A 24,667-nucleotide genomic window follows, 5' to 3' on the forward strand; every position below is an offset into this window, starting at 1 on the left:
GATCGGACCGACGGAGAGTTGGCTCCATCCCTGGCACAAGCATTGGTAAAAACAAGGAAGAATAACCAGGCGTACGCATGGCCTCTCTCCGTAACGCTTTAAAGTAGGCGTGTGTCCACGAAAAGTATTTAAATACTAGTTTATGAAGCCTGTCTTCGCCAGGCAAAAGTTTTCAATAAATATAATAATAAACCTGGCATGATTTTTCACAATTTTAATCTGCGATCAGACATAAACAACTACACCAAAACATTTCCGCAAAAAACCCACAAAATGTGTTGATTCAACTTCTTATATTTAAAAAGACGTAGTCATCGAAACCCGCTCAATTTAAAGATTACGTTCTTTTTAATTATAAAGAACAAAAATGTATGAACTTAATACTCTGAGGGACGCTCCTCTCTTTTACCGTTTTCGAATTATTCAGATTTGAACATCATCAAATGCGTATTTTTATTTCGTTCAAACCCGCTTTAATCCGAAATCTCTCAAAAACAATAAAATATATAACAACGGTTCTCGCTTTAATTCTACTTGCTGTTTAACGCTCTATCAAACGAAACATCCCGCAATCTTATATTTTGAACGGTTCCTGAATGACACGCACAAACATGTTTATGGGATACTTAAAATCGCGATTTGGGGTCTAAAAAAAAAAAATTCGGATTTTCGGATTGTTCCTGTTGTTTGTGTACCAAAAGCTACCAATGTTCCCACTTTTAGCTTTCTACCTTGTCGGGAAGTGCCCTAGAGGTTTTTGAGACATACAGATTAAGGTCTGTATTTATATAGGTGAGATAGAGCGGCAATGCGAAAGCCAACGGTTATCCATCACGACGAAGCGCGCGTGAATATTTGCACGTACGATAGCCGCTCTAGCGCTGGGTGAAGCACACAACACGCACGCGCGCACAGACTGACGAACACTGCCACAAATGTGTTCACACTATACCTAGGGATCTGGATATAGTTCAATCTTGACTCAAAGCTTTCGTGACTGCAGGAATTTATATTCTTTGGGTCTTTCAGTAAAGTCACGTAGATAGGTTTAAAAAAACTACACTATACCAGACAATATCGGGCTATAATGTTTACTGGACATCTGTGAAAAAGAGCTTTATAGCTCATCGGATTATTCCAGCAATAAATAAAGTCTGATTCGATTCTGATCTCCCGTCTAGCCTGCAACAGACCGTTAGGGCAAGCGTTGTTAGCGAGCACCTATGAAGATCGGGGTGGTGCAGCCAGAACCAGGCCAGACCGCCTTTGTCTCCGCAGTGCCCATGTTTACACCGCGCATTCAAGGCCGAGTCGACCTATGGGAGACCCAGAACTGGAGGCCGGGAATCGAAAGCAGTGTTGCTCATTAATGCGCTCCCACTTGCATTAAACCGACGCAAATATCACACGCACTGACGCGCGCGCGCACACACACGCGCCGCGCAATGATCCCCCGTAGAGACTTTTTCAACAATTAGGCCAAGTTATTGTCGTGTTAGCGAGCACCTCTGAAGACCGGTACGGCACACGACGAGGTGGGTTGGTGTGGCCAAAACCAATGCCCGCCCGGCCGCCTTTGTCTCCCCAGTGCTGAGGTGTAACACATTTAGCACCAGGTACTCATTGAAGGCTGAGTCGGCCCTCGGGCGAGGGAGGGCAAGACTCGGCTCAGCTATTTCGCTACTACGCACACAATCCACACGGCACCACATATTTGCAAAGACCACCCCCCGTATAGCTGTTAACAGTCTGTTCAGCCAAGTGCTGTTAGCGAGCACCTAGGAAGGCGGTATACGGCACACAACAGGATGGTGTGGCCACAATCATGCCCGGCCGCCTTTGTATCCCGAGTGGCGATGTTTACACACCGTACCAGCCAATAATTTGATGGCTAAATCGACGTCGGGGAGGCCCAGGACCGGTTCAGATCATCCTCACCGGTGTTGGCCGTGAGCGAGACTCGAACTCGGGTGGCAAAGGTTTCGTTTACGCACGCAGCACGCTAACCTCCGCGCCACCGCTCCCCCAGGACACACGCACGCAACACCCCCCCCCCCCCCCAGGAAATCAGGGGAGGGGGGGGCGGCGACGTTGAAGAGTCTGGTAAAAAAAAACCTCTTTGCCATCTGCGTGCTCATTTATAAATACGATGGTGGGGGGCGGGGGTGGGGGGGAACAACCCACGGCGCTGCTGGGAAACCGACGTCACAGCGTCAATTGCACCACGAGCCGACAGCTCCAGCACGCGGCACGCGGTTACATAACGGGCGGGGGGCAGCCCGCGGGGGCTCGGCGCGCACCCCCCCCCCTCGCGCGTGTGGGCGTGCGCGAACACGTGCGCGTGTGTGAATGTGTATCTGCTCGTGAACACGTGTGTCTGTGTGAATGTGTATCTGCTCGTGAACACGTGTGTCTGTGTGAATGTGTATCTGCTCGTGAACACGTGCGCGTGTGTGAATGTGTATCTGCGCGTGAACACGTGCGCGTGTGTGAATGTGTATCTGCTCGTGAACACGTGCGCGTGTGTGAATGTTTGGTGTGTGAACACGTGTGTCTGTGTGAATGTGTATCTGCTCGTGAACACGTGTGTCTGTGTGAATGTGTGTCTGCTCGTGAACACGTGTGTCTGTGTGAATGTGTCTGCTCGTAAACACGTGTGTGTGTATGTTTGGTGTGTGAACACGTGCGCGTGTGTGTCTGTGTGAATGTGTGTCTGCTCGTGAACACGTGTGTCTGTGTGAATGTGTGTCTGCTCGTGAACACGTGTGTCTGTGTGAATGTGTCTGCTCGTGAACACGTGTGTGTGTGTGGTGTGTGAACACGTGTATGTGTATAAATATCTATGTGTGTATGGGAAGCGGTAGTGTAGCGGCCAGCGCGCTTCTGTTCGCTAACAGCTATGCCCTAACCGTCTGTCAAGGCGAAACGGGGTGATCTTTGTCTTTTTTGGTGTGAATGTATTTGCGCGACCACTGTGTGTGTATGAACACTTTGCGTGTGTGTGTGTGCACACGTCCATGGGGAGTGATCGTGTAGCAGTTGGCGCACTGCGCTACGAACTCCGCAACCCGAGTTGGATTCCCGCTCAAGACCAATAACAGTGAAAAATCATCTAAACCGGTCCTGCTCCTTCCCTAGGTCGACTGAGCCTCAAATGAGCACTTTGTCACGGCGTGTGTGTAAACATCAGCGTTGGGGAGACGAAGGCGGCCGGGCGCGGAGTGTGCCGTGCTCGCTAACAGCACTTGCCCCAACATTTTGTCAAAGGCCAAACGGGGGTTATTTGTCTTTGTGTGAATGCCCTTGTGTGTGTGTGTGCGTGAGAACTATATTCATTTCCCCGTAACCCGATGACTTCACCGAGGTCGACTCGGTCTTACACGAACACCGCACCTTCTACGATGTGCCAACATCATCAGCAGCGCACCGAGGATGTGACGGTTAAACCCTGCCAGCGTGTGACGCACACGATGTCTTACTAGGCGCTCGCTAACATCACCAACGCACACTTGTGCCAACAGAACGCAGCGTCTGCGGGGATCACACAGACTGCTGGCATTGTCCCCTTGTGCGCGCCTCGAGAGCCGAATCTCATTGCAAACATTCACACGGAGCTCCCCGTGCTTGCACTCACGTCCTATTCATTCAATACACCACCCCCTCCCCTTATTACCAAGGCGCATCCTCCCTGGAACATCAAAACCGCAGCCCCCGCCGTCAAGAGAACCACCCACCCCTCCGTCCTGCCTGCAATCAGACAAACGGCCAAGGCTGTAACCAGCAAATCTTCAAGTGGAAACCCAAAAAAACTCCACTGACAATACCGGCAAGTTCGGTCGGTGGCATTGCGCGCGGTCGTGTTAGGGGGTACTGCGGCTGCGCTACAAAGCTGGCGACCCGAGTTCGATTCCCGCTCACGGCCAATGCCAGGGACGATTATCTCAAAAGGTCCTGGGCCTCCCCCAGGTCGACTCAGCTTCAAATGAGTGCTTGGTGCGGTGTGTTAACATATCGCCACCAGGGAGACAAAGGCGGCCGGGCGTGGTGTGCAGTGTCGGGCTTCATAGGTGCGCTCGCTGACGGCACTTTCCCCCAACAGTCTGTTCAGGCTATACGGGGAATCTTTGTCTTTGTATGCGGGTGAATGGAGGAGCCGTTGGCGTGGTGGTTTGTGAACTGCGAGACAAACTTGACTTCGAGTTAAATTCCAGGTTACGGCTTTGCCTTCATCAGTGCTCGCTGACATCACGACAGTCTGTGTGGGCTATACCTTTGTCTTGATGCTAGTGAGCAATTCCCATTCAAGCGTGAACGGACCAGCGTATCACCCGAGCGCCATTCCGGGATCAGAAACATCACAGCGATTCCTCGAGGCGTATAGACTATGAAACGATGGCACGTGAGCATAAATATCTCAAGGCGTGTATTGTTTAACATAACCTATTTATTATTTCTGGGATCGGCACGGTCGTTCAGATGCGTTATGAAACCGCATTATTGTCGGCCATGCTCAATCCACTGCTAAATAAACGCGTTCCCACGAATTAATTGTTGTATTTTTCCATACTCACACTGCTTTGCCTGTTACTTCGTAGGCGTATGGTTCTTCCATACCAGTTAGTTTTTGGAATATGACTACATATATAAATTATTTAAATACTGCAGTTCCAAAAGTGATGTTCACAGGGAGAGGGAGCGCTATACCACTGACGTATGAACCCCCCACCCTGAAGCAGCAAGTGCAGGCAACCGTGCTAATCGGAGGTGCGGGGTTAGGACAACAAAAAACACAAAAAAAGCAGTTCTAAGGAAATTCGTTTTCAACCGAGATTTAAAAGTGCATAGCTCCAGTGGCTTCCTAATATAGGGCGGAAGAGCGTTCCAGACGGCCGCAGGAAGCGCATCTGACCGCATGTGTTCGATGGGTAGCCAAAAGCCGCTGCGAGGATTACCGGAGCCCCCGTGATGAGACCAGCAAGGCATTGCGGGTCATTCGATGATGGCGATAATGACGGCAGCGCATTTCAAGAATAACAATGTTTTTTTTTTTAATAAATACAATACGAATACATTTCTAGCCTGTCTCGATGCACCGATGAAAGAAGGACTCCCCCGAAAGGCACGTCCGTCGAGGTCTTTTTCACCACACCTCACCACGATGGTCAGCGCGTATTGGTGGTGAGAGTAGAGAGGGGTTGGAGAGTGTGAGAGGGGAGAGACGGACAATGCATTGCATCGATGACCTTGGCATTTGAAAGAAAACACACAAAACGCTGCACAAATGGATTTAAGACGTCATTGAAGTAGTTTAACACGTAGGTTTTCGCGCCCAATATTATTAATGATAAAGGTTTTTGGGTTAGATCGCGTCAGTATAAATGTGTCGAAACCCTCCACCACCCGACACAGCCAATCAGTAGGGGATTTGTCACGTAAACAAAACGCCAAATAGTTCACTACTTCAGCCCACCGGTGTGTTGGAGAGTGAATCCACAACATTTACAATCTGAGTACGACGTTTCGCTGGTAATTACATCCAGCACCATCGGGCGATTTGCCAGAAGAGTTATTATGGCCATTGAAGTAATATAACTATAATCTCCTGGCCATCTCGCAGTCCGAGCCTATAACACCTGGTTATTCCCAGGGCAGTCTCCCATACAAGTGCGAACCAGGCTCAACTGACCTCTTCGTGGCTGTATTTGTTGTGGTTGCACTCCCCATCGCGATTTTTCTTCCCCGAGCCACGTGCCCCCTTCGCCTGTCTCTTCGTGTCGAGGGCAGACAGCGGTTCATGTATAATGCATGCGTTGCCTGGTTCACCGGGGCGATCATGACAAGCTGTGTCTCCCCCTTGTGGGAGGAAGCCGGTCCGAGGCAGACAACTGACAATGGCCATCAACATCATCGTGATGAGGGTCTCCCCCACGCCGTGCGGGCCGTAAGGATGCTGTGAAGGCTAGCACAATCGCCGGGAAGTCAGAGCTTAAGCTTCTTCGTCGATATTTCCAGACCGCTACTTTGCTGATTTGGGGTAGGGATGATTGGCGTAAGGCACTACCACTACCATATATCATTATATAAATTATTTGACCTCTATTCTTCTCGTCATATGAACAGGCTGATGTGAGGTCAAATAGGACGAGGGAGGAGATGGAAGTGGCTGGGTGCCAAAATAATTTCCGGAACAGCGCTCCTGACGACTGTTCCGGCCGAAATCAAGCACTGGAAATGATGAAGATTTATGATATTGATGCTTATCGGCAGTGAATGTCTGCATCACTATCCACTTTCTTATTATGATGAACATTATCACCATCATGAGCTGGGTACAATGATCCATCTTTGACTTCATCCATTCTGCTAATCACTTATTCACTGGCAGTCAGTCGCATTCCTATCACTCTTCTATCGCTACTATACCATGGTCACTGTTCCCGTGAACTAAACTCATTATTGCCCCACACCTATTGAGGACTGTTGTCTGACTGTCATCACAGATATACTCTGTGCAACCCACCACACTGTCCGATCACAACGCTTCTTATTTTCTGCGTCTTCCCCAACACTGCTTCCTCTTTAGAATTCCACCCCACCGTCGTCTCTGTCCCCAACGCCCGAGCTCTTGCAATAATATCCTCGCCCAATTTAAGAAACGTGTCACACACCCTTCCTATCTGATGCAACTTTGATTGTGGCCGTTTGTTGATATCCGCTTGACGTCTTCGTTCGTGGCCATTGTGTCCGTTCTTTAATGGTCGTCTTTAACAAAAAAGAATCCGCATAGAATGGCGCTTTTGCCGCTGTATATCCCAGGGGAATGCGACTTTTTTGCCGAATCTTGTGACAGCTTCCGAGAGCGCCGTGTTTGAAGCCTCTCCTAGCGGGCGGCCCTACGAAGTTTGATCTTTAATAGCCCGTGTTGCGAAACGTCTCTCGCTCACACACACACAGCGAGCTCTCGTTATCAAGATCGGATTGTGTTTTGCAGAATTAGTTTTCTTCCAAATTGCTTTGCAAGTTCTGCGTGTTAAGTAGAGAGACATCGAGGAGGAGGGGGGGGACACACGTGTCTAATATACTGTCATCATTGCCTCCCAGTGGATATTTTCTAAATTGCATGGAGTTCAGAGTGAGAAGCTGTGTTTATACTGCAGGAAGAATCCGATGAGCTATAAAGCTCTTTTTCTCAGAGGTCCAGCAGGTGCGGGTGAGAAGGTTACGACAGCAAACAACACGGAAACACGATGTGAGTTCAAAGTACAGGAAAGGTAAACAAATTACTCAAAATGACCACGTTTGTCATACAGTACATAACAATTAACTCCGTTCATTGTCAGTCATGGTCAATCCACTGCTGTATTATGGCCTCGACTGGACGTCTGTGGAGAAAGAGCTTCATAGCTCATCGGATTCCTCCAGTCTAAATAAAGATTCTGATTCTCACATTTCAGGCTTGTAAATGTTGTGTGGTTTTATTTTCTAAACAAACCGGTGTGCCGAAGTCGTAACTAATTGGCACGTTTTGATTACGTTAACAAACCTTACCTAATTGGCCGTGTCGGGTGGTGCGCGCGTTTAACTTACGCGTTTAAATTGACGCGATCTAACTTAAAAACGAAACTTGATTATGGATGATATTCAAACCTGTCAACCCCCTTATCAGTGCCATACCTTATCACAGACCAATTCAGACCGTATTGATCACCCCGTGGCCCTTACACATCTCAACGTTCATCCTACAAAGTCCCATCACAAGGGAGAAACACAAACACATTTTTGTTGTCAATATGAAACGGCTTGTACGCCGTTATGGATCTAAAAACTCAATTTCCCTGCACAAGAATACGGGGTAAACCGTGCGGGGTTGACAGCGGTGTGGATCTTGTGTTCTCTGGTCTAACACTGGTTGAGACGAGGTCCTACAGAAGGCTACTTACTGTCTGTAGACCAGTCACTTTCAAAGACAATGCCATTCATAATTATCAGGGCATGTTTTTTGTTTGCGTGTAGTTCACCGCGAGTCGCGTGGTATTGTAAATGCAGGACTTGATCCCTTGAAAAAAAAATGTTTCCGTTTGGCGTTTCAACATCTTAACACCTTCTGTTTGGATTGCCAGGATGGCTAAACACCTATCGCTATTATTAGTGTGATGTTTTTCCTTTCAGCTACGAATATTTTGGGGAACCGCGAAAAAAACCGAACGCGTTCAACTTGACGCCGTTGCCTGCGTATGACGTCACCGCGCGCGCGCGGTGATGTCACGGAGCACGTCGGGGTGACGTCAGCGCGCGACCCGACACGTGCGGCGCACGCCCTCGCTTGCCCTTGCAACCCAACGACGCTCGCTGGCCGCGTTGTGCCAGGATTTGTTGTGCTGCTGCTGCTGTTGTTGTTGTTTGACATTCGCCAAATTTCCCAATGGACGGGGGCTCGGGCAACAAGAACTTCGGCCTCTTCGGCGGAGGCGTTTCGGGCCCGCCAGGAGATTACCCGGCTCCCGATGCCGGCATCCAACTGCCTCGTGAGTTGAGAAGGGAGGCCTAGGCCCAACCACGCCGACACCACCACCACCACGCCGACACCACCACCACCACGCCGACACCACCACCACGCCGACACCACCACCACCACGCCGACACCACCACCACCACCACGCCGACACCACCACCACCACGCCGACACCACCACCACGCCGACACCACCACCACACCGACACCACCACCACGCCGACACCACCACCACACCGACACCACCACCACACCGACACCACCACCACCACACCGACACCACACCACCACCACGCATGCACGACGGGGACCTCGTTATTCTGACCTCCTTGGGTGGTGTCAGTGAGTAAGGTTTTAGTTTGTAGGAGGGCTGTGGTGATGGTGTGGTTGGTGATGGTAGTGCAGTGGTTAGCGCTACGCTGCGCTATGAACCTGGCGACCCGGGTTCGATTCCCACTCACGGCCAACACCAGTGACGATTATGTGAACCGGTCCTGGGCCTCCACTAGGTCGACTCAGCCTCAAGTGAGTACCTGGTGCGATGTGTAAACATTGTCACTAGGGAAACAAAGGCGGCCGGGCCTGGCGTTGGTCGCCCACCCCCTCGTGTGCCGTGCCGGCCTTAATAGGTGCTCGCTAACAGCACTTGCCCCTAAATGATGTTTAAGCTATACGGGGGATCTTAGTCTTTTGTAAATTCTCCCGACACGTGACTATGTTGCGCGTACTGTACATTGACATGCGTCCGTACAGTGGTATACGTTTTGTACAATTGTACACGTGTGTATTGGTGTGTATTGCCGCTGAATATTGTTTACACACACACGTGTGTATGTGTATATACATGTGTGTGTGTATACTGCGCACAAATAGATTAACCAGGCACGTGTGTGTTACATGTACTGTACATTGACACGTGCGTCAGCGTTTATGGAGTTTTGTGGAACACGAATGCTGAGTCGGTGAAGACACACTGTGTGTGTGTGGGTAGGTAGATTCACCATACACGTGTGTGTGGGTAGATTCACCATACACGTGTGTGTGGGTAGGTAGATTCACCATACACTGTGTGTGTGGGTAGGTAGATTCACCATACACGTGTGTGTGTGTGTGTGGGTAGATTCACCAGACACGTGTGTGTGGGTAGGTAGATTCACCATACACTGTGTGTGTGTGGGTAGATTCACCATACACGTGTATGTGTGTGGGTAGATCACCATACACGTGTGTGTGTAGATTCACCATACACGTCTGTGTGTGGGTAGATTCACCATACACGTGTGTGTGTGGGTAGATTCACCAGACACGTGTGTGTGTGTGTGTGGGTAGATTCACCATACACGTGTGTGTGTGGGTGGGTAGATTCACCATACACGTGTGTGGGTGGGTAGATTCACCATACACGTGTGTGGGTGGGTAGATTCACCATACACGTGTGTGTGAGTAGAATCACCAGACACGTGTGTGTGGGTAGGTAGATTCACCATACACGTGTGTGTGTGGGTAGTTAGATTCACCATACACGTGTGTGTTGGTAGATTCACCTTACACGTGTGTGTGTGTGTGGGTAGATTCACCATACACTGTGTGTGTGTGGGTAGATTCACCATACACGTGTGGGTGTGGGTAGGTAGATTCACCATACACGTGTGTGTGTGTGTAGATTCACCATACACGTGTGTGTGGGTGGGTAGATTCACCATACACGTGTGTGTGGGTAGATTCACCATACACGTGTGTGTGGGTAGGTAGATTCACCATACACGTGTGTGTGTGTGGGTAGAATCACCATACACTGTGTGTGTGTTGGTAGATTCACCATACACTGTGTGTGTGGGTAGGTAGAATCACCAGACACGTGTGTGGGTAGATTCACCATACACGTGTGTGTGGGTGGGTAGATTCACCATACACGTGTGTGTGGGTGGGTAGATTCACCATACACGTGTGTGTGTGTGGGTAGATTCACCATACACTTGTGTGTGGGTGGGTAGGTAGATTCACCATACACGTGTGTGTGTGGGTAGATTCACCATACACGTGTGTGTGTGTGTGGGTAGATTCACCATACACGTGTGTGTGTGTGGGTAGATTCACCATACACGTGTGTGTGTGGGTAGATTCACCATACACGTGTGTATGTGTGGGTAGATTCAACATACACGTGTGTGTGTGGGTAGGTAGATTCACCATACACGTGTGTGGATGGGTAGATTCACCATACACGTGTGTGTGGGTAGATTCACCGTACACGTGTGTGTGGGTGGGTAGATTCACCATACACGTGTGTGTGTGGGTAGAATCACCATACACGTGTGTATGTGTGTGTGGGTAGATTCACCATACACGTGTGTGTGTGTGGGTAGAATCACCAGACACGTGTGTGTGTGGGTAGATTCACCATACACTGTGTGTGTGGGTAGATTCACCATGCACGTGTGTGTGTGGGTAGATTCACCATGCACGTGTGTGTGTGTGTGGGTAGATTCACCATACACGTGTGTGTGGGTAGGTAGATTCACCAGACACGTGTGTGTGGGTAGGTAGATTCACCATACACATGTGTGTGTGGGTAGAATCACCAGCCACGTGTGTGTGGGTAGGTAGATTCACCATACACGTGTGTGTGGGTAGGTAGATTCACCATACACGTGTGTGTGGGTAGGTAGATTCACCATACACGTGTGTGTGGGTAGGTAGATTCACCATACACGTGTGTGGGTAGGTAGAATCACCATACACGTGTGTGTGTGTGGGTAGAATCACCATACACGTGTGTGTGTGTGGGTAGAATCACCAGACACGTGTGTGTGTGTGTGTGGGTCGATTCACCATACACGTGTGTGTGGGTAGGTAGATTCACCATACACGTGTGTGTGGGTGGGTAGATTAACCAAACACGTGTGTGTGTGTGGGTAGAATCACCATACACGTGTGTGTGTGGGTAGAATCACCAGACACGTGTGTGTGTGTGTGGGTAGGTAGAATCACCAGACACGTGTGTGTGGGTAGCTAGATTCACCATACACGTGTGTGTGTGGGTAGATTCACCATACACGTGTGTGGGTAGGTAGATTCACCATACACATGTGTGTGGGTGGGTTGATTCACCATACACGTGTGTGTGTGGGTAGATTCACCATACACGTGTGTGGGTGGGTAGATTCATCATACACGTGTGTGGGTGGGTATATTCACCATACACGTGTGTGTGTGGGTAGATTCACCATACACTGTGTGTGTGGGTAGGTAGATTCACCATACACGTGTGTGTGTGGGTAGATTCACCATACACGTGTGTATGGGTAGGTAGATTCACAATACACGTGTGTGGGTGGGTAGATTCATCATACACGTGTGTGGGTGGGTATATTCACCATACGCGTGTGTGTGTGGGTAGATTCACCATACACGTGTGTGTGTGGGGGTAGATTCACCATACACTGTGTGTGGGTAGGTAGAGTCACCTGACACGTGTGTGTGGGTGAGTAGATTCACCATACACGTGTGTGTGTGTGGGTAGATTCACCATACACGTGTGTGTGGGTAGGTAGATTCACCATACACGTGTGTGTGTGGGTAGGTAGATTCACCATACACGTGTGTGTGGGTGGGTAGATTCACCATACACGTGTGTGTGTGTGGGTAGATTCACCATACACGTGTGTGTGGGTAGGTAGATTCACCATACACGTGTGTGTGTGTGGGTAGAATCACCAGACACGTGTGTGTGGGTAGGTAGATTCACCATACACGTGTGTGTGGGTAGGTAGATTCACCATACACGTGTGTGTGTGTGTGGGTGGAATCACCAGACACGTGTGTGGGTGGGTACATTCACCATTCACGTGTGTGTGTGTGGTTTGAGTGTCTTTGTTGGGGTCAGATGGAGCGGTGGACGCAGTGGTTAGCGCAATATTCCATTTCCCGGCCACTGCTGTCGTCAGCGGCGAGTTCGGGCCAAGTCGACCTAGAGGGTGGCCCCAATGACCGCTTACAATATCACTCGGCGCTGATGTTGACAGTGGGCCCGTAGTCGAACTGGGGTTGCCCGGTGTAACGCACGCCGCGTGATGATGCTATGACACCATTCTGAAATTCACGGCGCAGCGCCACCTCTACACACGCCTTGCAGTTATTCATGTTGTATCTGTTGTTTGCTCATAGACAGCCGCCAAACGGACGCCTTGACAATTAACGTGGCTACAATTTGGATACATTTTACGTCAAATATTTTAACAAAGATGCCACAATAAAAGCCTTTGCCGTGGAAGGGGTGGCGGGGGGGGAGGTCCACATTTTGACCACGAGAGGGCGATACACAATCAGCGAAACAAGCGGTTCAAGCGACAGCGATTTTCAAAGTGCAGCAACGTCGTAATGTCACCAAATTCGTGCAACATTTACGTCCTCGGATAACCCGGGCGAGATTCCTGGCCACGGCCAACTCCAGCGTGCGTGTGCCAGTGGTTATCTCGAACGACCCAAATGCCCTGCAACGCCACGTGCCGCCATGGTGGTGGCCTTCGTCCAGCAAACAATGTCTGTAGGTGTTCTTCACGCGACCTCTAAAGGGGTGCAGGCAAGTTCACACTGGGCCCATCTCGTTGGGGATGAAAGATTGCTTATTCCGTATTGTTCTTTCTGCTCTCTCCTGTACCTGCAGTGTCTGGAATGAGCCCACTCTCGCCCTACCTGAACGTGGACCCGCGTTACCTCACGCAGGTGAGGGCCGCGTGCGTCACTTATCGGTCGAGAGTTCATCTGGCCCAAGCCGACTTTGCGACATTAATCACTTCACATTTTGCACCTATGATTAGCACGGTTGGCTACGTACGGTGCGGGAGAAGTTGAACATACGTACTCACATAGCGTTGATTTGCGTCTGTGCAGTGTTGTACGAATGTCTCACGTGACCACAGTTGTTTTTGTGCTGGTTTCTATTTGCTTCATCGCTGCACTTTTTTAAAACTTTTTTTTTTTACTTTCATAATTTTGGTGACCCAGGCCACCCTTGCAAATGAGACTCCTATCCTGGCACTCTTGAGCTCTCTCTCACCTGGTTAAACAAAAATCAACCTGAACACTCGATGGCTTTGTATCTCCCATCGTATGGTCCGGCATCACTTTGGGAGACAGCCCCGTTTAGTGCAAGTGCACGCGTGCGTGATTCTTGGTGAGAGCGGTTTTAATCGCGGTAGCCCGTTGTCCGTTGATGCCCGTCCGCTGATCGTTCAATCTTGCACAGGACCAGGATGAGTTCATCCTTCCCACGGGCGCCAACAAGCAGCGTGGCCGCTTTGAGCTCGCCTTCTTCACCATCGGCAGTGCCTGCCTCACCGGTACCGCCGAACCGATCGTCGCGAATAAAACCGCCACGGCACAGTAGCATACAATGCTGCGCTAGGCGGTCTGCATTCGTAGCGTCTTAATATATGCATGTCTGTCTTGTCTGTATGTTGAACTTCTTTCGCACCGTACGTAGCCAACCGTGCTCATCAGAGGCGTGGGGGAAGGACAACAGACTAAATACAAAAAGCAGTTCTAAAGACATTAGTTTTAAATCTAGTTGATTTAAAAGTGCATAAGCTCCAGTGGCTTACTAATATCGGAAGGAAGAGCGTTCCAGGCGGCCGCAGAAGCGCATCCGAAAGCGATGCGGCGACCGTCTTTGTTCGACGGTCAGCCAAAGGCCGCCGCCGCGAAGATGATCGGAGTTCGCGCGGTGGTGTATGCTCCTTGATGAGGATAAATAAACAAGATATTGTGGTTCATTTGTGGCAAATTATGTGCAGGTGCGTGATAACACTCCGATGTGTTGCAGTGTTGTTCTGTGTGTTGGTCGTCACGACGTCCAAGGATTCGCTCCCAAGTGCTGGAAGCGGCGTCACACGATTGATTTTAAGTTCCCATTGCGGTGCTGACGTTCCACGCGAGCGCATTCAAAATTTCTCCCGCAGGGTATCCATGCCGCAGCCAGGTGGCGCGGTCCCCACTTGTTGAGGGCCCGCTGCTGCATTGTGTGGAAGATGATGAGCTCTCATTGTTTTTTTTCGGTAAAGTCACGTATGTAGAAACACAATAAAATTATATTAAAACAAAAAACAATCACGACGTTTCGATCACAACGCAAGCGATCTTCATCAGGTGTCAAGAACAAATCACGGAGGTAAATACAACAAAAAGATGAGAGACGAGAATTCAACAAACCTGAAAAAACATTATGTGAAGCACATCCAGTCAGGCCAACAACACAGACACTTCCTGGCGGACCACGAATTTCAGAAGTGTTAAATTTCGTGTTCAACCTTTGGATTGCACATACCAGCATAGATAGAATGAAAAATATGAGGTACACGGTCAGTAGAAATACATATACAAGTCCACCAAGAGGTAAGGAGGGAGGAAAGACGGACAGGGAGGCAGAGAGAGAGAGAGGGGGCAGCTCAAAAAAGGACCACCTCTTGTAAATACAAAATTGGCAGCTCAAAAAATGACCACCTCATGTAAATACAAAACGGAAGCTCAAAAAACACATAATTACAACGGTAACTTATCACAATTCTACGGGGAAGTTACCGTTGTAATTATGTGTAAGATGTGCCCTTTTTTGAGCTGCGTTTTGTCGTGAGAATATTATTGTGTTATTTTATTTTATCAATTTATTATTTTATTCTCATTTTACGTGACTTTACCGAAAGAACCAAAGAAGTTGTTGAATTCGTCTCTCATCTTTTTGTTGTATTTACCTCCGTGATTTGTTCTTGACAGCTGATGAAGATCGCTTGCGTTGTGATCGAAACGTCGTGATTGTTTTTTGTTTTAATATAATTTTATTGTATTTCTACATACGTGACTTTACCGAAAAAAACAATGAGTAATTTTATGCAGTCACGAAAGCTTTAATACTTTATGATGAGCTCTCTTTACGCGTCTCGACCATCAGGTGGCGTACTGCCCCCATTTTTACGTCAAGCCACGGGCACTGTTTGTATGGTTATGTAACTCGGTAATTTAAATTCCAGTGAAGTCCTCTTGTCCAGAAACCTCTAACCCTGATTTCGCCAGAGAGCGCCTGGGGCATGCAGAATAGGACTTTAAGCCGTGGCAATGTGTTTAAATAAGCATACCGTTTCTTGAGTTCTGCGTGTGTGTGTGTTTGTTTTGCACATATGAACTTGTGCAGGCGCCTCGTTTGGAGCTCTGAATGGTCTGAGGCTTGGCTTCAAAGAAACGCACGGCATGAAATGGGCAAAGCCAAGAAATGTCCAGTAAGTATTAATTTATAACAGCGGTCTTCGTGATGCACGTATCCTGACTCATGCTAAATGCAATGACTTGTGTGTTTTTGCACTCGGAAAAACAAAAGTCATCGTTTTGCTCACAATGATCAGTTCCTTCTGAAGGTTCAAACATCACACAAACTTAAAACATCTTGGCTTATGACCCACATCAATTCTATTGGCTCATAGCGCTAGCCAATCACGCTGAGGATTGTAAAATGTACCCCAACAACAAGCACAATGTTTTGATTGGCTCACTGAAAGGAAATGTGATAAGTGTGGGTGTTCGAACCTGCCTGACATGGCAACGTGCTTTCGCAAGTTTTTAAAGTTGGCTTTCGACATTTGCTGATGTTGCATCCCTCCCCCCCTTGTCCGTGTGCATGCCAAGTGCTTTTGCGGCTCTACACAGACAATTTATGAGCCTCTTTGCGATGTAAATGATTGGTCATTTTATGTTTTTTTTTTTGCATTTGGGATACAGTATTTCTTTAATATTTGAATTAGCATTGTATTTAATGTTCAGTAACATATTTAATGTTAAGCCACTGCTGGATGAAGGCCTCCCACCCAGCTACGTCGATCATGGTTTTTTAAAATTTACCTTCACCGTGCTGTTAAGTGCAGGTTGCTGATAGTATGCCTCCGGACCGATTCACAAGTCGCTCGATACTGATGTTAGCTGTGCCTGGGGATCGAACTCAGATCGGTAGGGATCAGAGCTAGTGCGCTATCGCCTGAGCCACAGCTCTCACAAAATGAGCATTATTTATACGCATGATTGCATATTGGGGACTAGTGATGGATCTGTTCGCTTACTAAGCTATGCGCTGATCATCTACAACAACAGCCAACATCAGTGGCAAATTGTATCTGAACCTGTCCTGGGCCACCCCCAACAAGGTGAACGTGGTGAAGTATGGTGTGAAAATATACTCCCCTAACCGTTGCATCCAGTGGTGGCTTGAAAAAATGCTCCTTAGTTATAATTTATGGCATTGTTGTGCATTTAACTGACATTCAAGTGTTGTGTTTATCATCCAAACAATTTTAAGTGACTATCAAAAACACACATTGTATTGTGTCTTTTGCTTGCACAGATGTGTTTATTATTATTGTTTAAAATGTGTATGCATGGCTTGGATTGTGATATTTGCTGCCTGTACGCATTTCACCAGAAACAGCTTACGTTATGTATCTATAGTGATCTCGCGTAGTTCTGCATTTTTTTCTAAGTCACGATGTCAATTTTCAGGATCCTCAATATGGTCACGCGGCAGGGTGCTGTTTGGGCCAACACACTTGGCTCCGTGGGTAAGTTTGGCATTTAGACAAATCTTCTTACATGTATGTGTGTATGTTGAACTTCTTTCGCACTGTACATAGCCAACTGTGCTCATCGGAGGTGCGGGGGGGGTGACAACAAACTAAACACAAAAAGCAGTTACAGTGAGGGAAAAACGTATTTGATCCCCTGCTGATTTTGTACGTTTGCCCACTGACAAAGAAATGATCAGTCTATAATTTTAATGGTAGGTTTATTTGAACAGTGAGAGACAGAATAACAACAAAAAAATCCAGAAAAACGCATGTCAAAAATGTTATAAATTGATTTGCATTTTAATGAGGGAAATAAGTATTTGACCCCTTTGCAAAATATGACTTAGTATTTGGTGGCAAAACCGTTGTTGGCAATCACAGAGGTCAGACGTTTCTTGTAGTTGGCCACCAGGTTTGCACACATCTCAGGAGGGATTTTGTCCCACTCCTCTTTGCAGATCTTCTCCAAGTCATTAAGGTTTCGAGGCTGACGTTTGGCAACTCGAACCTTCGGCTGCCTCCACAGATTTTCTATGGGATTAAGGTCTGGAGACTGGCTAGGCCACTCCAGGACCTTAATGTGCTTCTTCTTGAGCCACTCCTTTGTTGCCTTGGCCGTGTGTTTTGGGTCATTCTCATGCTGGAATACCCATCCACGACCCATTTTCAATGCCCTGGCTGAAGGAAGAAGGTTCTCACCCAAGATTTGATGGTACATGGCCCCGTCCATCATCCCTTTAATGCGGTGAAGTTGTCCTGTCCCCTTAGCAGAAAAACACCCCCAAAGCATAATGTTTCCACCTCCATGTTTGACGGTGGGGATGGTGTTCTTGGGGTCATAGGCAGCATTCCTCCTCCTCCAAACACGGCGAGTTGAGTTGATGCCAAAGAGCTCCATTTTGGTCTCATCTGACCACAACACTTTTACCCAGTTGTCCTCTGAATCATTCAGATGTTCATTGGCAAACTTCAGACGGGCATGTATATGTGCTTTCTTGAGCAGGGGGGGACCTTGCGGGCAATGCAGGATTTCATTCCTTCACGGCGTAGTGTGTTACCGATTGTTTTTTTGGTGACTATGATCCCAGCTGCCTTGAGATCATTGACAAGATCCTCCCGTGTAGTTCTGGGCTTATTCCTCACCGTTCTCATGATCATTGCAACTCCACGAGGTGAGATCTTGTATGAAGCCCCAGGCCGAGGGAGATTGACAGTTCTTTTGTGTTTCTTCCATTTGCAAATAATCGCACCAACTGTTGTCACCTCACCAAGCTGCTTCGCAATGGTCTTGTAGCCCATTCCAGCCTTGTGTAGGTCTATAATATTATCCCTGACATCCTTGGAGAGCTCTTTGGGCTTGGCCATGGTGGAGAGTTTGGAATCTGATTGATTGATTGCTTCTGGCTCCCAGGTGTCTTTTATACAAGTAACAAGCTGAGATTAGGAGCACTCCCTTTAAGAGTGTGCTCCTAATCTCAGCTCGTTACCTGTATAAAAGACACCTGGGAGCCAGAAATCTTTCTGGTTGAGAGGGGGTCAAATACTTATTTCCCTCATTAAAATGCAAATCAATTTATAACATTATTGACATGCGTTTTTCTGAATTTTGTTGTTGTTATCCTGTCTCTCACTGTTCAAATAAACCTACCATTAAAATTATAGACTGATCATTTCTTTGTCAGTGGGCAAACGTACAAAATCAGCAGGGGATCAAATACTTTTTTCCCTCACTGTATAAAGAAACGACTTTTCAATCCAGATGATTTAAAAGTGCCATCGCTCCAGTGGCTTCCTAATATCGGAAGGAAGAGCGTTCCAGATGGCCGCAGAAGCTCATTTGAAAGCGCCGGACGATGCTCTACAACTGCATAGGTTTTGTCGCTTCTGCTGCGTGGCTCTACGATGTATCTGGCGCGACGTCCGACGTTTTGCGCAAAATGCTGGGAGCTTCTTCACGAACTGAGTATCGGTTTCCCGTGCATGTCGGTCAAGCGAATGTCAGTTGCTGAAGGAGCTGCTGGGGCCGCGGAGCGAAATGTCGGACGTCGTGCCGAACAACCCGAAAACAGGTCGCAGAGCGAACCTCCTGACATTCCTTCTCCACCGTTTCGCTCCTTGTTAAATAATTTATTATGAAAGATGAGCGTTGTGAAAGTAGCACAGCACATTCATAACTCTCAGGACTTAATGACGCAAGGGCTCATCCATCAGCTGTCGCGTGACAATGCCACTGGCATTGTCACGCGACTATTTCAAGATGGCAATTTGTGCTGAAGTAAGAATTCCGCAGTCTATGTCTGCATAAAACGTACGTGCAGAGACGCACACAGTTATGACTGATGTGAATGTATACAAGCTTCGACATTTAAAACGTTTTATTGCGACCATGTTGGTGTACTAGACTTGTATACAGCCCTACAAAATAGGGTTCATATTCCTTCAAAGTTGCACTTTGCTTCCACGAAACTCGGTTGTGCAACAGCTTTGTCTGGCAAGAATGGCACTCGAGTTTTAGTTTTTTTAACTTGTTCAAATCTCAAGCAATTGGTTAACTTGGAAAAAATGTCAACCGTATATTTTCCGGCGATGTATGAAACGTCATTTTGAAAAACTTCAGTTACATATCCTTCCTCTTGAATGCAGCCGTGGTGTGGTCAGGTGGCTCAGCAGGAGAGAGTGAGCAATTTCAAATCATGGTTGGGTTTTAACTCCCTTTGGGGTGCGATACTAATAGTACCACTTTGTGGGGAAGTCAATTGCACTTGTGTTTTAGGGAGGCTCACCCGAGCCATGCGTATTGATTCGATTATTGACTCACCCCATGTACAGGGGGAATTTCCACAGTGGCTCATGGCTACAAGTCAGAGATGAGCATCGTCCGCGCTGCTCATTTTGATCTGGAAATCACTTTTGACGTTTCGGTAACAATTCCTTCCCGTCCCCCGCAGCCCTGATGTACAGTGCTTTTGGGGTGGCGATCGAGTACGGGAGAGGAGCGGAGGATGACCTCAACACGATGGTGGCTGGATCGCTCACGGGCATGCTTTACAAGTCCACCAGTAAGTCCATATTTGCAACAATAACAACAAAAACATCGTAATTATTTGTTGTTTTTTTGCGTCGTTCATGAAAATTGCATCTCACAATCGCCGAGAAACCACAGACCAAGCTGGAAAACCTGCCAGGCGGTAAACCGGTGCCAACAACTGCTCTGCAGTTCTGTATATATGAAGATGTTTTCAGACACTTAGTGGATGTCTGTACACGTCTGAGGAAACCGGAGCACCTGGAGGAATCCCACGCATGCAAGGGGGAAACACTCTATCCCATACAGAAGGGACAGGTGATATTAGTGCACAATTTGCCTCATTGCATTCTCCTGGCAAGCCAGGGCATGGCACCTCCTCGATGCCCACGGGAAGGGAGTATTGAAACATTTGTCATTTGTGCGGTGGTCCAACAACCCCCTTGCCTCCACAGTGCTAGATTACAGGCCACGTGCATAGCCACCACCGCCCAGCTATACCAGTGCAGGGATTGGGTCATCTGTCCGCAAGAGAAAAAAATGTTTTTCTGGCGTGTTACAAATTCCTCTCGCGCTATATTGGTCATGCTGCAAGACAAAGAACATGTGTGCGGAATCCCCGCGGCCGGCACAGCGCCAGGTGAGAGCGCCCTTGAATGAATCGACACTGGTCCCGGAGTCGCGTTGGCAGGCTTCGTTGACCAATCGCGACACGCCGTCTTTCTGTCGTCGGTTCGGCCGCCACCCCCCCCCCCCTCCCGTCAACCGTCATTACGAGGGATGTGTTCCCGACTTACGGATAAATACGAAAACTCTGGTCTAAATTCGAAATTTCTGATGTTTCTTTGGGATAGAGAAGATCGCTTGGGATTGATGCGAAATTGTGACGCCACTGGAGGCGATGTGACTTGGATGATGTCACGACTGAACTTTTCCCGTCATAACTGGCGTAGCTATGGGATCGGGTTGACGTCACTGTTGTCAGCACTTAAAATTTAAACAAAGATCCATAATTTTCCTTAAACATCTGCATTGTTGAAATCCAAAACCAGAATTGAAATCGGAATTGTTTCAAGTCCAACCCCTCGTTATCATTAGACCTCCTTTGCCAGTACCAAAATATAATAATAGGGTGTTTCCCCTTTTTGCTGGCAACAAAACTGAAACCTTTTTATAAGGAATCATGTGTGCATTAACCACAATACTTGTGGAAAAAATGCAAACAAAAAAACACTGATAATATATGCATTGTCCTTGAAACTGATTGGTTCACACCAGAGACAGCTTTCTTTTGAGCCTCGTCTCAATTGGTGCTAGACCAGAGGACGCCAAATGCGTACAACTCAAGGACAATTCATATGTTATCAGTGTTTTTTGTTTGCATTTTGACCACAAGTATTGTGGTTAATGCACACATGATTCCTCGTAAAAAGGTTTCAGTTTTGTTGCCAAAAAAAGGGGAAAAACCCTCCAACCCCTCGTTTATATGTTAGCTTTCACAGTTGGGCTGAATGTGGAAAAAATTTAGTTTAGCCTTCAGGCGGTGATTGGGGTGAGGCCATGAACTCAATGCACTCGAGGAACTCAGTTGTTTTTCAATTGGCTGCAATGATTCATAGCAAGGCCCTCAGCTAAGCTCATTGTTCTGACTTGAACAATTTGCCTTGAGCCACTTAACCACGTGAACTGTTTTAAAATGGTGAGAAAATACCCAAGTCCTGTGTTTTAAGTTTTGTAAACACAGGCCTCTGCATTAGTTCACCGATTTCAACCTCTGCCCCAGCACTTACTGACGTGCTGATGACATCGTCGGTAAACCTTTGCACCGCGTCTGAAACTGCCGAGTTGGCAAAAACATCAAATCCCCAGCAGCTGATGGAGCAGACTGACCTTCACGACACAGAGTTTTCGCAGACATACTTTTAGGGCTCAATGCTTATTGCCATTTTTAATACCAAGGTTGAAACTTTTTTTATGTTTTGTTTCCGAGCCATGTATATCCCTTTGTCAATCCACTGCTGGATGAGGATCCCTCCCCATGCGGTACAGGTTGTTGTGGCAGAGTTGTTTTTATCGTGGGTCGCCCTGTTCAGTGCGAGTTTGTGAAGGCGGGGAGGAGACACGGCAGCGCAGTGGATTTTGCTCCAATGGTTTCTGTTGCTCGCATCACATCCCCCCCCCTCCCCTGCCCCCCCACCAGCCTCTCACATCCCCTGATGATCGCTCATCCAAGCATTAGCCACGCTCAGAGTTGTATGTTGATATTCTTTCGCACCATGCGTAGGCAACCATGCTAATCGGAGGTGCGGGGTGAGGACAAAAATAAAACACAAAAAGCAGTTCTAAAGAAATTAGTTTTCAATCTAGATTTAAAAGTGCATAGCTCCAGTGGCTTCCTAATGTCGGAAGGAAGAGCGTTCCAGACGGTGCATCTGAAAGCACGCAATGCGGTGACCATCTTCGAGGGTTAGCCAAAAGCCGCTGCGAGGATGACCGGAGTTTGCGTGATGGTTCATGCTCCTTGACGAGATCAGCAAGGTATTGTGGTTCATTTGTGGCAAGCACTTTGTGTGTAATGAGTGCGACCTTGTAATGCAATCGTTTGGAAACCTTAAGCCAATGCAGCTCGGCAAGCACCGGACGGACACGGTCCGATCTTGCAAAGTTGCCTCGCGGCATCGCGCACTTTGAGATGCCCTTCTGGAACGCTCTTCTTTCCACTATTAGGAAGCCACGGGCACTATGCACTTTCAAATCTCGATTGAAATCTAATTTCTTTAACTGTTTTTTTGTGTTTAGTTTGTTGTCCTTTCCCCGCACCTCCAATTCACGATGTTGGCTACGTACGGTGCAAAATAAGTTCAACATAAGCTTGCGAGGTCCAGGTAATTTGGTCAGGGGGCTATATTTTCCTTTATGGCATCTGAAAATGCTCACCTTGCAATAAAAAAATCCCACCTCAAACCACTTTTTACCAAAACATTGTGAAGGGCGGGTGGTTTTACTCAGGTTGTATTGCTTTATTGTGGCCGAGTTGTTCATTTGCAGGGATGCTCCTAGGAGCTACAAGTCCGCCAGTAAAAACCTTATCTTCAGTTGGATGTGGTCATCGTGCCACTTGCAATGTCAGTTTTACTGGTAGGAAACGTAGTGGACTGGAAGCCCAACCGGGATTAATTCACAGGAGGCAGGGGATTATAACACTGCACTTTCTGGTGCGACCTCTTTTGCACTGCACTTTCTGGCGTCGTTTTATAATTCTGCTCACTTTTCATTTTGCTTTCTTCTGCGCACGACTCTAACAAGTTTGGCTTAAATATCCGTGCATAATTACTTCAAAATGTCCTACCAGCCCCCTCCGCAGGCATGTGTTAAATGATTAGCAAAATCTGTACAGGGGGTCTATAGTCACGTCCTAAACCAGTTTCTCAACTCCGGTCCTCGTGACCCACTCCCACTGCGCAGCTTTCTGTGATTGACAGTCATCAGGTAGGTGCATTGGCTGAATTTGCAACTTAACAGAAGGATCGGAAAGTTGAAATGTGGGTTTGTGGCATTGGATGGAGAGATTGGTTAAATTCTAGACCAGGTTCAGGAGACATCTTAATTAATAGGACGACCCAGACAAAATGTGTCTATTTGGCACATCAGATGTGAAAGATTGAAGGATTTTGGTAGACTTAAAAAAAAACTACAGATGTTGCTTAGCGACTCAAAAGTTACCTGGATAATGAAATCAAAGCTCACAGTGGGGGACAGGATGGGACTTAAAAAAAGGTGGAGCGTGTGTGCTTGTGGCGGTGGCATATGCCAGTTGAGAAAAAGACGTAATCCACTACTCGGGATGGAACTCGGCCTTGTCCACCCCCCCCCCCCCCCCACACTCGCACTGCTTTCAAGGTTTCTTGAAAACTTTCAACCCATTGCCTTTGGGGACACTGACGATCGCTTCCCTTCTCTCCTTCCCTTGCCCAGTCCCTCCCGCACCGTGTGTAATTCTGCACTGCGAGACGTTTGTTATGGGCGCTCTACAATCGTAAAGTTTTTTTGTTTGTTTGTTCATCATTGCCTTGCAGGTGGGCTCAGAGGTGTTGCGAAAGGTGGAGTGGCTGGGTTAACCCTGTCTGGTCTCTATGCCCTCTACAACAACTGGGACCGGATAAAGAGTTCCATGTGGAGACAATCCATTTGACTCCGCCACACACACATCTTGTGTACATACGCAAAAGCAAATTGCTATCAGCCGAGGTCGGGCATCAATGCTGTGGATTATTTAACAATGTTTGTCTTGTGCTGGAAGTTTTTTAATTTTTCCCCCCTTGGCATTCAGACAAGTTTCGATTTTGTATAACCCCACACTCAGTTTGTAATCTATAAGTTATGGTCAACTTAACTTTTAATCACAATTACATTCTCCCCCCCCCCCCCTCCAATATTTTGAATCTTTGTCGAGTAAATTGGCCACAACAAAATGTCTCCATGTAAGCGAAGTCTCATTGTAAAATAAAACAGACGTATATGACAAAGG

The 24,667-nt window shown here is 47.7% G+C and overlaps 1 protein-coding gene across 1 annotated transcript; it reads left to right on the forward strand.

The window, feature by feature from the left end:
• Positions 1-8,267: 8,267 nt before the first annotated feature.
• On the forward strand, positions 8,268-24,665 carry TIMM23 (translocase of inner mitochondrial membrane 23). The gene is made up of 7 exons (XM_032950009.2): positions 8,268-8,525; positions 13,178-13,236; positions 13,760-13,853; positions 15,698-15,782; positions 17,050-17,108; positions 20,063-20,173; positions 24,216-24,665. Exons 1-7 carry the CDS (start codon positions 8,423-8,425, stop codon positions 24,329-24,331), a joined length of 627 nt encoding a protein of 208 aa, XP_032805900.1. The 5' UTR covers positions 8,268-8,422; the 3' UTR covers positions 24,332-24,665.
• Positions 24,666-24,667: the final 2 nt, after the last annotated feature.

The sequence above is a fragment of the Petromyzon marinus genome, chromosome 8 (genome assembly GCF_048934315.1).
Source record: "Petromyzon marinus isolate PM22_M1 ecotype Great Lakes invasive population chromosome 8, UKy_Petmar_22M1.pri1.0, whole genome shotgun sequence".
NCBI classification, from domain to species: Eukaryota; Metazoa; Chordata; class Hyperoartia; order Petromyzontiformes; family Petromyzontidae; genus Petromyzon; species Petromyzon marinus.

Excerpts from the sequence above, each read along its gene's own strand:
- TIMM23 (XM_032950009.2), top strand. The coding sequence starts at position 8,423 with ATGGACGGGGGCTCGGGCAACAAGAACTTCGGCCTCTTCGGCGGAGGC. Across the intron at positions 13,237-13,759 it reads ACCCGCGTTACCTCACGCAG|GACCAGGATGAGTTCATCCT; the intron begins GTGAGGGCCGCG and ends AATCTTGCACAG. Across the intron at positions 15,783-17,049 it reads GCAAAGCCAAGAAATGTCCA|GATCCTCAATATGGTCACGC; the intron begins GTAAGTATTAAT and ends GTCAATTTTCAG.